Genomic DNA, 15,165 nt, shown 5'->3' with positions numbered 1-15,165 from the left:
CGGTCTGATCCCAGCACCAAAGTTCCTGGCTTATTGTCTATCCTTTTTTTGTAAACTGCTTGGTTTTTTTTCTTCGTTATAAAATACTGCTGTTATTTTTTTATATGCTTCAAACTCTTTGTTTGCTTCTTGTCTCATTCTTGGAGCTCCAGTGCAGTGGGATGGATGGTGGTGGGAAGGAGCAGGAATGTGCTGGGGAAATCAGGGTCAACCACTTGGTTGTTAGCTTACTGAAAGTAATTGTTGGCAATCCTTGATTGTTTCTCCTTCCCTGCATGTTTCAGGCTCTGGGAATCACTTGTATTTCAAAGCATTTTAAAGGAGGGGGGGAAAAATTTAAAGAACATTAATTATTCTGGGGGAAATTGCAGCGTTTTTGGCTTTGATGAAAAACTTAATTGCTGATCATTGATACGAATGGGATTGGTGGTGGTGCAGTATCAATCCAGAGCAGGAGCTGTGGGGTGGAAGCAGCAAAATAACTGTTCTGTGCAGCTCGGTGGGAGATCCAGACTTTGTCCCAGCAGTGGGAATTGCCTCACACCGAGCTCGTCATCCCAAAAAGGGCTGGAAGGGCAGCCAGGCACTCAGTTCCTGTGGATCCTGCTGGAGGTGGTGAACGGAACATTGGGGGAATGGCTTCCCACTGCCGGAGGGCAGGGTTAGATGGGATACTGGGAAGGAATTGTTCCCTGTGAGGGTGGGGAGGCCCTGGCACAGGGTGCCCAGAGAAGCTGGGGCTGCCCCTGGATCCCTGGAAGTGTCCAAGGCCAGGTTGGATGGGGCTTGGAGCAACGTGGAAGTGTCCCTGCCCATGGCAGGGAATGGAATGGGATGGGGTTTGAAGTCCCTACTCATCCAAAGGATTCCATGGTTTGGGTGGTGTTCAGGCGGGATCCGGCGCTAGAGGGCAGCAGCCCCGCGCCCGGCAGGGATCGGGGGACAGCGGGACAGGGACAGCGGGACAGGGACAGCGGGACAGGGACAGCGGGACAGGACGCGTGGGAGTCCCGCCGCCTCCTCCACACCAGCGCCCTGCAGGGATCCCAGCCTGGGGGTGGCCCCAGCTCAGCCACCCCCATGGGGACAATCCAAGGGGATTTTTTCACCCGCCTGGTCAAGCCTTGAGGAAGAGGAGGAGAGGAACAAAGTGAGCAGGAGACGGGGATGGAGCTGTGCCCCAGGAGCTCCCATAGCGCTGAGCCGGGAGCTGAACCCGTCCCAACCCTGCCGAGGTCGGCATGAGGGGGTCCGGGCCGGGATGCGGGATGGGAAGGTTGGTTGGAGGAATATCCTCTCCCTAAGCAGGGAAGCTCACCCGTGCCTGGAACCTGCAAAATCCCCCTTGGCTGGGGGTTTTGGGGTGCGCTGCAGCCCCCCTGCCCTCACGGGATGGTGTCCCCACCGGCGTGGCTGGGAGCGATGCTCTGCTCTGGGACAGGGATGCTGCTGGGACAAGGGGACATGGACAACGTGACCCAACCGCCAGCTCTGCTTCGGTCCCTCCCCTGCTGGGGACATCCCCGGCGTGACAGGGAACAAGGGATGGGGGGACAGAGCCCCTGCAAACACACCCCCGCTTCCAAAACCTGCTTTTATTTACATTTCAAGTCAAATCACATGCAAACTCTAGGTTGTTTTTTGGTTTTTTTTTTTCTTTCCTGGTTTTTCCTTAAGAAGAGTGTGATTAGCAAAAAAGATGCATTATTAGAATTTTCAAATAGCAATTAAATATACAAAAATAGAGCTTACAAAAAACCCAAACAAACAGAGGGAAAAAAAACCAAAACAAAACCAAAACCAGCGAATGTTTTAAAAAATATTCTGCTGCAGAATTTGTAGTGTACAAACACGTCTATGAGGCTCCACGCTCCATAAACAGTCCCGGTTATTTGGGAGGGGGGACGGCACCAGGAGCCCCCCCAGCCCTGCCCCCGGGAAAGCCGCTGCCGTGTAATACTGACACCCCCCTCCCCCAAACCCCGGGAATGCGACTGGTGAGGATGGCAGGGGACACCCAAAACTTGTGGTCAGAGAGGCGAGAGGGTGGCCCAGCTCCCCGCCAGGCGCTGATGGGGGGTTTTGGGTGTTTTGGCAAGGGAAACCGCTGCCCAGAGACCCCCGGGGCCAGGCTGGAAGCAATGGGATGATCCCAAAGGCCGGGATTTTTTGCCTGCCCCCCACACCAGGGCTCTCACTGCAGCTGAGGCCAGGATGGTGCCCGTTCCAGGGACTGCAGGCCCCTGAGGTAGCCGAGGAGGAGGGGCAGCCACCCCCGCGAGGATGAGGGGGGAGTCCAAACCCGGGAGACCCACACAGCCACCACCCGCTGCTCCCGCGGGTGACACCGGGTGCCGAGGGGACACCCAACCGCAGCACGACTCCAGGGGCGAGACCCCATTTCCTGGTGGGAATCGCAAAGGCAAAGGAACCGAAGGCGAAGAGAAGGGGGCAGGAAGCGGCCGCGATGCCGCGGGGTCCGCCCCGCGTTCGGGGGAGCAGGAGGTGCCGGAGCTCGGGGGCCGCCGCGGTGCTCCCGGAGGTCGCTGGGTGCCACCGCGCCGCTTCCCGGCGGCCGCGGCGCTGGAGAAGGGAGGTGCTGGAAGAAGGATGTCGTGCCGAGGACGCCGACTCCCCTCCTGCCCCTGGCGGAGGATCCGAGCCCAGGCTTCATCCCGGCAGGATTTGGGGCTGCTCAGCTGCGGCCGAAGTGCTTTGGTTGTGTCCGAGCTCCGCGGGCGGGCGCGGGCCGGGCCCGGCCCGGGAGGGACTATACGATGTTCTGCGAGCCGGGCAGCGGCCCCTGCGGCGGGCCCGGGTCCGGCTTCCCGTGCAGCTGCGCCAGCTGCAGCACCGGCATGTTACACAGGGGACACACCTTCCGCACCTCCAGCCACTTGATGAGGCACCTGCGCACACGGGGGACACGGGGCGTCAGTGCGGACACAGCGGACAGCGCTGGGGAGCTGCAAGAATCCCCCCCAAACCTCCTGATCCCGCCCTGGAGCTTTGCTGCTGAACAGTTTTTAATTCATCATTTGAGTACCTTTACGTTTTATTGGGATTTTTTTTTTTTGGGGGAGGTCTCTGTGTGTGTATATACAGGGATTTTGTGTTATGTTTTATATAAAGTTTATATTTGTATTTATATTTATAAAATAGGGATATAAAATGTATACGCCAAAAAATAAGCTATATACATAAAAGGTGTCTGTGAAATTATAAATACAGAATCTATAAATAATATACCAGTAATACACAATCACATATATGTGTATAAATAATATATAAATTTATATAATGCATATAAATAAAAATAAAAATTATGTCAATAATTCTGATATCATACTATTATGTATCCTGTATATTATATATAATTATATATATTATATACTATATATTATATATACTTACAAGTATATTATATATACTTATATAGTATATACAGTCTATATAGTATATATAGTGTATATATGAATGTTGTATAAATACATTATATAACATATTGAATATAAATATATAGAAATAGATAAAATGTATATATAAATAAGCAGAAAATACAAAAATATCTGTAATAGATAGTAGGATATTATGTAGCTTTAGCATATAGTATATTATATAGTATTATTATATAACACATTGCTATTATTTTATATAGCAACATAAATTTTAGTGGTTTTGCTTTATATAAACCACAGCTATATAAAATATATATATTTACATTTTTCCTGGAATTATAGATTGAGTTGGAAGGGTTCCATAAGGCTCACCAAGGCCAGCTCCTGACTCTGCATGGGGCACCCTACAAGTGAAACCCCAGCTCCCCAAGCTGTGAATCATTGCTGCTGCTTCACATCCTCCAATTCATCCAACAGGGGCTTTTCCTGCCATTCCTGCCCTGGAATGGGGGTGAGAAGAGCCCCCAGCCCCACTGCCCAGCCCACACTTACTTCCTGTGGAAGGCATGTTTGCAGGGACAGATCCCCAGCTCGTCCTTGGGCTTGAACTCCTCCAGGCACACGGCACAGATCTGCAAGGTGTGGGATGCACAGGGCAGTGTCAGTGGTCAGGACACAACATTTGCATGTAAAAACTACACAGATGGCCAAAATCATGGAATCACGGCATGGTTTGGATGGGGAGGGACCTTAAAGATCATCCAGCTCCATCCCTTTCATGGGCAGGGACACCTTCCACTAACCCAGGGTGCTCCAAGCCCTGTCCAACCTGGCCTTGGACACTTCCAGGGATCCAGGGGCAGCCCCAGCTTCTCTGGGCACGCTGTGCCAGGGCCTCCCCAGCCTCACAGGGGTGAAATCCCCCCTAAAGCCTTCCCAAATTTCACTGGCTGAGCTTTGGAATCACAGTTCTGAGGCTCGGGTCTCCCTTTCCTGGTGGAAGGGACCATGGAGCCTCCACAGAACAGCCCCAAAGCTGGATGTGTTTGAGGTTTAAGGGTGCAGGGGGATGGATCCAGGCTGCTGCTTGGTCCCTGGGACTGAGCTGCATCCGCAGGGACACCTCTGGGAAGAGGAAAAGGCAATGGACTTTTGCCATCCCTATCCCAGGGCTGGGAAAGCTGGTGGCTGTTTTCCCAGCAGGCAAAAGACTCAGCCAAAACCTCCTTCACCCTCGCAGCCAATTCCTCCTGACTCATTTTGGATATCCCAGGGGATTCGGGATATTTCTGGGTGGTTTTCCCAGCCTCCTCGGCCTGGGATCTCTGTCAGTGCACCAGGGCCAGGTGCAGCTGTTGGGGTCATCTCCTGAGGAACACACACATCCCGAGCTCCCCTGGGGCCTGGGAGAGGTGGAATGATGGAAAAAGGGGAAAACCAGACCCAGAGACAGGGAGGGAAGAGCTGGGCGGGCGCTTTCCCTCCGCAGGGCTCTGGGCAGCCGCCCCATCATGTTGGAAAATTCCCACCCTGTCCTCTGCTTTCCAGAAACACTGGCTGTAATTGCCAAAATACAAATGCCCCAAATGGGATATTTTTGAGCCAAACCCTGCCAGGCTTTCCCAAATCCCAGGGAAGAGCTTGAACTGCTCTGTCCCCTTCCCCACAGAGCCCTCGTCCTCCCCGAAATCTGGGAGAGCTGCAGGCAGCTGGGAACAGAGCTGGAGGAGGAGGAGGGCTGAGCATTATCTCAGCCATTCCCGGCTCTGGCACATTCCCAAATCCCTCCTACAACTCATTTCTCACCCCACTGAAGTGCTTTGAAGCCTGTGTGCTAACAAAAACCCCACTGCAGGTCGATTTAATGGGAGTGGATCAGCAACAGGGGCCTGCAGCAGGGACTGCCTGGAACCCTGGGGCCCTTGGGATTTACCCTGTGGCTGTGGGGAGTGGAGGGCGAGGCTCAAACGTGGGATGGGCTCTGCTCAGGGGATTAAAATAAAATAAATAGTGGCTTATAAACAACTGGAGCTGGTCGTGAGCAGATGAGCAGCCTCATGCCCGGATGTGGGTGGGCATTTTTGTTGTCTCTTGGGGAATAAATAAATCCAGGCTGTGCCTGACGTGGGATTCGAGCAGATTCCTGCTGAAATTCAGCAGGAAAAATGGGCTGTGAGTAGGAATGCTCAGCCCCCAAAAGCCTGGAAAGCCATGGAGAAAAACGGAGGTGTTTCAGCCCTCAGGGGGCGGGGACGGAGGAGTGGATCTGCCTCTTCCAGGAGTGTTTATCCTGGATTTCAGTGTTCCCTGCCCACAGCTGTGGTGGATATTGTCACGCCCCGACCATGGCGGGGCCAGAGGGGACGTCCCCACCCAGGGACACTGTTTATACAAGGCCCAGCCTGCCTTGGCCTCCCCTTATCCACAGCTTCTTGTAAGCGTGATAAGAACGCAATAAATAACAATAACGATGCAGGAAAACCCAAGGGGAGCCAGGAGGAGGGAAAAGGGTTTAATCCAGATTTTTGTAGAGGAGCTTTCCCCATTTCCAAAGCACAGCTGCCTGCATGCTCTGCTCCCAGTGGAGTTAAATTTGAGGATTTTCCCCCTCCCCAGGGTGAGGAAGAGGAGGCTGAGGGAACCTTTGTCACCCCAGGACATGCTCACCTCATGGAGGTTCAGCTCCTTCACCTTCTCCTTGAGTATGACCTGCAAGGCAAAGCACTGGGGTCAGGACAGAGCCTCTGCCACCAGCATTCCCGGGAAAAAGCTCCACAAAGGGATCCCATTGAGTGTCCCAGTAGAACTGGAAATCCCCCAGTAAACCCAGCATAGCCAGGGAGCACAAGGGGCCCTCACCCCTGCACAGGGACAGGAGGACAGGAGTGCTGGGACAGATAAAACCACAAGGACCAAATCCAGGAGGTTTCCTCCCAGATTTAACCCTCCTGGGCTACCACACTCTTTTTCACCACTTCATTTTCCCTCCATCCAAGCTGAACACCTGGAGAGGGCTATAAATCCAGGATAACTGTGTGTTATCAGCCCAACTCCACCCACCTTCCTGCTTGGATCAAGAGATCAGAGGCAGAAAATCCCACAAATCCTGGAGAAAACAGGACGGGGAAGCAGCAGCCTGACACCCACCTCTGGGCCATGTTTATTTTAACTGGTGAGTGCGGGTGGGTGCAGGGAAGAGCTGGGCTTGCCATGGAGCTGTTCCCTGGAAAAGCCCTGTGGCTGCAGGGATTTGGAGCAGCTGGGTCCAACCCTGGGAGCAGATCCAGACCCCACAGAACATGGACTGGTGGCTGGGGAAGTGATGGCACCACTGCTCTGCAGTGGGTGAGGGCTGGAGAGGTTGGGGTGCTCCAGAGGTGATGTGTTCCCAGTGTTCAGGACTTCAATGGAAAATCCAGAGACCTGGGGATGAACAGGTGAGGGATGGTCCTGGGGGGCCCAGCTGGCAGGGGACAATTAAATCAGCAGGGACAGATTGGCCTGGGTGTTAGAACTTCCCTTGGAGGGCCAGAAACCTCCCAAGGAGAGGACCAGCACAAGGACAACTGATGGATTTGGCACTAGGGAGAAGGGAAAGAGAAGCTGGAGGATCATCTCACCTGTTTGTAGGCGTAAAGCTCTTTGTGTGCCTGATGCCTGAGCCTGCAGTGAAACCAGGGAGAAACGTGAGGTCAGGCAAAAAGTCGGGATTATTGTAATACCTCAAACATTCCACTTTTCCAGATTTAACATGTTATATTTTAAATTTTTTATTTCAGAAATGAGAATGGTCACAGGAAACGACACGTTTAGGCAACATCCAGCTTTCCCTGCTGCTGGGAAACCAACATCTCCATCCCAAAGCACACTTCTCCCTTATCCCTCTTTTGGTCTCCCTGATTTTCCGAGCAGACATCACCCACATGGTTAAGACCAGAAAAAGCGGGTGAGGAAATCACAATCTGCCATAAATCCCCTCAGTTTCCAGCCACTTCTGCTGGCAATAATTCCAAGACTGGATGTGGCACCGTTTTCCAAGAGACAGGGATTCAGACCTGAGGAAAGCCCTGCTCCTACTCCAGCAGGGACAGGGAAGGAGATTCCCTGCCCAGAGGTTTCCCAACAAAGCCCCCATCACACTGCTCGGGTGACACTGGGTTCCTCAAACTCGGCTTTATCCTCAATTCTAAGATCCATCAAACAACATCCACTCCTGCAGCAAACTGAGGGATGGAGAGGAATGGGATGAAACTGTTCCAAGAACACCTGCTGCAGTGGGAAGTCCAGCAGGAATTTTAGGCCACAAGCAAAGTGCTGGTTCCATCCCCCCCCCCTCCAGTCTCCCCTCTCCAGAGTCAGAGCCAGCAGAGCACTCCACAGGCATCCACTGGCTGGAGAAGCCCATTATGTTCCTAAAATAAATACATTTAAAATTAAAATAACTAATATTGCCTCTCATTACCAGACATGGCATTTAATAAAGTGCCTGGAAAACTCGGGAGGGAAGTCCCCAGAGCTGAAGAGTTGGCCAAGGACTTTCAATACGGAGTCAATGTGTGGCTGCAGGGCTTGGAGAGCCGTAGGAATATTTTCCCCAGCCAGCCCTGAGTGTGATTTCAGATGGGAAACCCCCTTGCCTGGAATATCTCTTCTCCAAAAATATTCTGGGGGCTGTCTGAAATCCCTGGCTATTTCAGCCTGAACTCGTGGGGGTTTTCCAATCCTGCCACACTGCAGTGGGGAAGTTATAAAAATGGGATGGAAAAATATTTCCTTATGTCTGACACCCTCCCCCAAAATGTCATGGGGTTTATAGGTTGAGGGATGGGTAAAAATACACCTTAATGCTGCAGGGAGAGATGCAGAAAGTCAGCCCCTGAGTCCCAGATTTCACAGAGAGCCATCCCTCCTGCTCCAAGAATGCTGCCTGGCAGGAACCGGCCTGTGAACCATGGAAAACACTGCGGCAGGCAGGGAGGAGAGGAAGAGGAGGAATAGAAGGAGGAGGAGACTGGGGTCTCATCCCTCTGGCAGGGACCCTGAGCAGAAACATGAGCAGAAGATGCAGGAACAATAGAGAAAACAGGATGAAACCGGCCCAATCCGCAGGGATCCGGTGGCTGGGAAGGCGGTTATGAAACACAGATGGGGAGAAGCGAGGCGTGCGGCTGGAGACCACAGACAAGGGAAAACTCGCCCGGAATGGGAGGCTGCATCCGTCTGTGCGGAGCACTGAGTGGCCACCAAGGGTTTGGCCCCCCTGAGCCAAAGCCACTGGAGCACCTTGGAGCAGTGGTGGGGAAGGAGCAGCCACCTGGCCCTGGATCTGCACAGCTCTGTGCTGTAAGCGTGGATCTACAATGCCCTGGGCTGGTGCTGAGCCAGACAGAGAGATTTTCCCAAAAAACTCCTCCCTGGAGGTTCTGGGGAGCAGCACGAGCACAGCTGGTGCTGAAGTGTGCAAGCTCAGCCTGCTCCTCCTTGCCTCCCTCTCTCTGAGCCAGGATCCTGGGCCAGATGGATCCTGGTGGGGCCTGGTACAGCTGTCAGGAGGAGACCCCGGATCCTGGCCAGCGCTATTCCCAGTTGGAGCCGGCTCCATCCATCTCGTGTCAAGTGCTGCGACTCCCGAGGAATTCCTGGCAGATGTCTGACCGAGATAAGGGACCACACAGTGCCTGGCTGCTGATCCTGTGTGCTGTCACCCTCCCTGAAGGAACAACCGCCTCTCCTGGGCTTTGGGATCGCTTCCCGCAGGAGTGGGAGCACCCTGCTTCTCTGGGTGACTGACTCACCTACAGCAAGTGAACAACTACAGGAAGAAAATGCAGAGGAAAATTCTTTTGCAGGTTTACCTCCAAGATCTGCTTATTTCATGCTTTATGGTAGAAAGAGTAGAAAGGTCCCAGGCACTGACTTTTTATCCCATCATTGTGTGGCTGTCCCCAGCTCAGCTGGGCTCCTTGGGCTCTTCACAGAATCGTTTGGGTTGGAAAAACTCTCTAAGATGATCCAGTCCAATCATTCCCCCAGCACTGCCCAGGCCACCACTGACCCACGTCCCCAAGTGCCACATCCACACGGCTTTTAAATCCCTCCAGGGATGGGGACTCCAACACTGTCCTGGGCAGCTGTGCCAGGGCTGGACAACCCTTTGGGTGAAGAAATTTTCCCTCATATCCAATCTAAACCTCCCCTGGCCCAGCCTGAGGCCGTTCCCTCTCCTCCTGTCCCTGTTCCCTGCCAGCAGAGCCCGACCCCCCCCGGCTGCCCCCTCCTGTCAGGGAGTTGTGCAGAGCCACAAGGTCCCCCCTGAGCCTCCTTTGCTCCAGTCTGAGCCCCTTTCCCAGCTCCCTCAGCTGCTCCAGACCCTTCCCCAGCTCCGTTCCCTTCTCTGGACAGAAAACCCAACCACTATGTTGGATCCTGGCAGGTCTGAATTCAGAAGGTAACAGCCCTATAAAAAAAAGAGGCTTTTTAGGGGCTTTGTACCCTGAGCCTCCCAGAGACTTTGAGCTGCTCCAGGCTGATCAGGGATGAGCCCTGGATGATCCACAGCAAAGCAGGGAGAGAGGATGCTGCAGTCTTCACCCAGAGCGAGGATGGCATTGCTCAGCTCAGCATCCTTCTGGACTGGGTTTTACGGGACCAAAGGCAACACGAGTTTATCACTTTCATTAATTCACCAGAGATCAGACACAACCAGCTCCCTGCAAAATCTCATTTCCTTGTTCTTTCTTTTTTATCTGTAATTTTGCCAAGCAGAGGCAGCAGCCATGAGGGACCTGTGCTCTGATCTGAGTGGTTTGCAGCAGCAGAAGAGCTCAAGGTTCACCTGAACAGTGCACAGGCAATGATGATTTTTGTTGTAAAATTCCTACTGGACTCTGTTTTGAGCCAATCCAATTAAAACTGTCGCTTTTCTTCCACTTGGAGTGGGGCAGCACAGCCTGTATTGACACAGCTGCAAAGCACAGCCCGTGCTCTCTCCTTCCCCAGCACATCTTTTATTTCATGCCATCAGCTCTCCGATTTGGGGTGAATACACCTGATATTGGCTCTTCCACGCTCCGGATGCCTCCCCAGCTGCGGATGTGGGGAGAGCTGCAGGGGATGCTCTGATCCAGAGCAGGAGATGAGAACCAGGGCCTGAAGGTGGTGTCATGAGCCTTGCTTGGTGTTTGCCAAGTATTTGCAGATGTGGAGTTATGGGAAAGGAGGGAGAGGATGGGCTGTGTTGATGCTGCACCTATGGGAAAGCCAGGAGCTGCTGTTACCTGCAAAGAACCCCCATGGATGGGAGCAGAGCTCTGGAGGGAACCATCCTGTCCTTCTGTTGGTCTTTCTGCGCTTGCAGGTGGGTTGTCCTCATCCTGTTGTCCACCTACAATGCTTCCCAAACCCCCCCAAAGCTCAAGCTTTTATATCCCAGATGAGCTGAGATGACACAGCAGCTTCCGTGGAGGCGGATGCTCCCGGGACACTGGCACAGCTCAAACCCTTGGCACGGCAAAACCCTCCCCAACGGGGGCTGCAGGATCCTGTTTTGGTTCTGTTCTGCCAATAAAAGAGTTCAGGGAGGAGGTCTGAAGAGCCATTTGTAGAGTCTCTCTAGGGTTTTGGGCTATAAAGGGATCACTGGATGACCTAATCCAACTCCCCATCTATCATGGGTTGCTAAATAGCACCTCGGGAACAGGAGCCAAAACATCTCATCCAGAAAGGTCCTCGGTCTTGATTTAAAGACGTGAAGAGACAGAGGACTTGCCACTTCCTTGCTGGCTTCTCTCACCGGTTACTCACCCTCTCTCTCTTACAACACGCCTCCAGCTTCTAAATTTAAAGATTTTCTGGCTTGACCTTCCAGACATTACTCCTTGTTATTCCTTCTTTGGGGCATTAACACACCCAGAGAGTGCCCAGGAAAATACTCTCAAAGTCCAAACACCTCTTCAGTTTTCTAACTGAGCCATATAGACTTGAGCTCCACATGAGCAAAACAAGTCCTTGAGCCTTCTGAACACCGCTGGTCTATTTTTTTTGCATCCCCTCCCACTGGCGTCCCAGACTGGGCTGGACTGATGTGTTGCACCTTCAAACACCCTTTTCTTGTACATAATTGTGGGGAAAAAAAATTAAGATATGATGCCCAAGCAGCCCAAATCACCCCTGGGTAAGCCTGTGTTTGGGCTCATCTGCATGTTTTTATGAGGTTTTGCTTCACACAGAACTGAAAATGGGTGGCAATTGTCAAGTATGTAGAAGGTTGACATGGAAATCTCGCTTCCCTGGTCTACAAGAGCAGGATAAAATATTTTTAACACCCTCTGGATAGATACCCTGGTGGGACTGGCTGCTGTGGTGCAAGGAGAGACTGGGTGCCTGTTTTACAGGAACACACGGAGCGGATGTGATGGATACACAGACTGCAGGGAGCTGGGGCCAGCTGGAAAGACAGAGGGGAAGGAAGGGGGATGGAAAAGCTGGAGAGGAGAGCTCTGGGAATGCAGAATTTTGGCTGCCACTGCTGGCAGAGTGATGACCTCTGCTCCCAGGCACAGGCTGAAGAACAGCCAGCCCCCCATCTCAGGTTATCAGCACAACTCATCTCCACCACAACCTCCATTCCCAGGCACTGCATTTTTTCCCCACTTGCCTCGTTTTGCCTCCATGAGGAAGAGTTTCTCCTCTCAATTAGCAGCCCAAGAATCTCCCCAATGGCCCATTAAATAATTAAAAGAAGCCCCAAACTGGAACAACCTTTAACCCTCCCATCCCGCTCCCCATTGCTCAGATTAACACATCAACTCTGCATCATTAATCCCCAAACTGTGCTGTTGAAGGAGCAATTTGTGTTCAATAACCAATGGAGCAGGTATTAAACATTCCTTAGGCACACAGGACATGAGTTACTCATTACAGAGGGAAACATGTTGAAACATTCAGCAGAAAGCAGGGACCATAAAACATCCCTTTCCAGGCTTTTTGAGTAGCTGACCACAATTCCATGCCTGTTTCAGCAATATGAGTATCTCCTGGTTTTAGGTGGATAACGTGACTGCTTTGTGGGACAGCAAGTTGGCACGAGACATGTCACAAAAAGATAAGGTGCTGCCACCCTCTTTTTGGGATGGAGGGATTGGTGATGGGCTTGGAAGCAGGGAAGCTTTTGGGGAACATTCCCTTCCAACACTGCCTTACCTGATCAAGTAGCAACAGAAGAGCAAACTGAGGATGAAGACGAAGATGGCTGTGCCAAAAACCACGATGTATATGTTGAGAGGAAGGTTCTGGAACCCGATGTTCGGCATCCTGAAACTGTAATGCTGGAAGTCCGAGCTCATGGGTAGGCTGTGGAGACAGGGAGAAAACACATGGATGTGACATTCCTTAGGGATGCACTTTGCAGACAGTGGTCCCTCCAAAGGGAGGTGGAGGGGGCTGGAGATGACTTCTCACTCATTCCCCGCTCCTTGCCCAAAACCAAGTTCCCATCTTGGTAACCCTGAAAACAAAGCAGGGCTGGATCAGCTGGGGCTGGGATTTTCCTTCTCCCACCGTGAGCTTCTCCTCCAGCTCTTTTCCTTTCACACATCATCCTTCAGGTTAAACGCTGGATGAGATGGACGGTGGGAATTGCATCCAAGCAGCCCCAGCAGCAGCCAGTGTCCCTCAAACCCCACAGTAACTGGGTAAAAATACTGAAAGCAGCCAGGGAGCCTTGGAGCAAGGCAGGTTTGCCTTCCCTTCCCCTCTACTGGTTTCTAAGACCAACTCTTCATCCCATAGAAACCCCCCTCCAAAACCATCGAGCAAGCACAGGGCTTGGCTGGGTCCACATTATCCCAGTGCACCCCAAGAAAAGGAAAAGGACAAGGACATTCACTGCAGTGCCACTGAGAGAAATTATGGGGAGACTACGGACTCTGTAAAGGAGGCTTTGTTTGCTTTTCCCATCTGAGACAGAGGTTTGGTGGTTTAAGAGCACTTCTGCAGGTTTCAGCTTTCCTCCTCAGCACAGCCCAGGCCGCTTCCCCCCAGGAAAGCCCCAAGGCACCGGCGAGTGCTGGCTGAGAGGGAGAGGCAGCACTTTTGGCTGTCACCTCCCACGTCTGGGACGCGTGACCAAAACCTCCCTCCCCTCAGAGAGCCCCAATTAAAGCCCGAGCAGCTGCCTGGGATAATGACTTCAGCCAATCACCTCCCCCAGGACTTTAATTGCACTTATTTATTATCTCTTATCTTCCTATCATTCTCTGAACCGTTCACCCTCAGATGATCACAACCGTTGCTGGCCAGGCATAAAGTTCCCCTGCCCCCAGCTTAGAAAAGGAAGTTAAAAATACACCTTGTTTTCCCTTCTGCCCACAGGAGAGCAGCGTGTGATGAAGTTTTACAAGCAAGGAAAGTACCTGCAGTCTGAGCCCTGTTTCCCAAATAAAACCACCGAGGGATAACAAAACCCTCCCCTGGAGCGGGGAGTTTTCCACAGCGCAGTAATTGCACAGCTCCTCATTTTGCACGGGGTGGGAAGACGGGAAGGAAACCGCGGGATCTGAACCCACACGTGCCAGGGAGTGACGCTCCAAAATCCAAGTGTCCTCCGAGTGTCCCTCCGAGCAGCATCCTCACTCCCCAATCTCCTTTTCTCCTTGAGGCCCTTTTTTTGCCGAGCCCTGTGGGCTCTCCTCTGACTTCCCACGGGGAGCAGACTCACCTCTCATCCCGGCTGCCTCACCGGGACTATCCCCTCGCTGAAAGCAACATCCCTGCAGCATCAAACACCCGCCCGGGAGCCTCCTTGCTCTGGCTGCTTTCAGTTTCCTCAGCTCACTGGAAGTTTCGAGGCAATTTCTGGTAGAGCCTGGATTTGATTAAAGCCTCCAGAGACCAACACGCATGTTCAGAACTCTCCCAGCCAACGTGGAAACGCTACGAGAGCTCGGGGAGCCGGCACATCCCCCTGCCAGCGCTGGTGGGGATGGGATTTTATAGCCCAGCAACCACCCGGCAGCTCACGCTCCTCCACCGACGCTTGTTCCGCTCAGCTGAGCTGGTTTGCTTTGCAAATACATTTTAAAAAGCCCAATCCGGCCCCCAAACCTTTGTTCCCAGCTCCGGCGGAGTTAATGCGCAGCTCGGCATTGCAGGGCTGGGTTTGCGTTTCAGTCCCGCACCGATTGCTGGGTCAAAGGGATTTGGGACGGCTCAGCGGCTCCCCTCGGTCACGCTCGTGGCACGAGGATGTTTCGGCTGGAGGATAAGGCTGCCCCACCTTGCCCTTGGGCTTGTGCTGATAATCACTGCCTTTGGCCAAGGGTGGCTGCCTCCAGCTCCTCAACTGCCCGAGAGAAACGTCCTCTGTCTGGGAAAGCTCCAGCTGACTTTTTGCAAGGAAGGAGAGACAAGTCTTGGAGGAGAGGCAACAAAACCAACCAGCACTGGACTCTTATTTTTCTTTTCTTTACAACTCTTTTAACTTGTGATGCTCTTCTCAGCAATCCCCCCAGGAGATTCCGTGGCATAGATGGCAGGTAAGGAACATCCAGGCTGCATTTGGGGCAGCAAATCCCATCAAGCCAGAAGAATTCCTCATGGTCGTATGCACCTGAGCTGTGCCGCTCTTGCACCAGTCCCCACATCCATGAGCACAGCTAGAAACCATCAGAGCCCTCAGCAAATAAACAGTCAGCAGAAACAGAGCTCAGACCAACCTCCAGCATCCTACTCTCCTCTTCCAGTGGAACCATTTCCCTAATATTTTGCC

At 52.6% G+C, this 15,165-nt stretch overlaps 1 protein-coding gene across 5 annotated transcripts in view; it reads right to left on the bottom strand.

Moving 5' to 3' along the window:
• Positions 1-1,577: 1,577 nt before the first annotated feature.
• The window catches only part of RNF24 (ring finger protein 24), a 28,931-nt gene continuing 15,343 nt past the window's right edge, over positions 1,578-15,165 (bottom strand). For 4 of the 5 annotated variants that reach the window (XM_039551144.1, XM_039551145.1, XM_039551142.1 and 1 more), the window contains 5 exons: positions 12,600-12,749; positions 7,019-7,061; positions 6,066-6,107; positions 3,951-4,030; positions 1,578-2,909 (listed from right to left, as the gene is read on the bottom strand). In XM_039551144.1, the coding sequence (XP_039407078.1) occupies positions 2,771-2,909; positions 3,951-4,030; positions 6,066-6,107; positions 7,019-7,061; positions 12,600-12,742 (447 nt within the window). In that variant the 5' untranslated portion in view covers positions 12,743-12,749 and the 3' untranslated portion in view covers positions 1,578-2,770. Of the gene's footprint in view, positions 2,910-3,950; positions 4,031-6,065; positions 6,108-7,018; positions 7,062-12,599; positions 12,750-14,115; positions 15,140-15,165 lie in introns of those variants that run through there. The other variant, XM_039551143.1, reaches the window with a different exon arrangement.

This window comes from Corvus cornix, chromosome 4 (assembly GCF_000738735.6).
Source record: "Corvus cornix cornix isolate S_Up_H32 chromosome 4, ASM73873v5, whole genome shotgun sequence".
NCBI lineage: Eukaryota > Metazoa > Chordata > Aves > Passeriformes > Corvidae > Corvus > Corvus cornix.
This window is presented reverse-complemented; position numbering and strand designations above follow the sequence as displayed.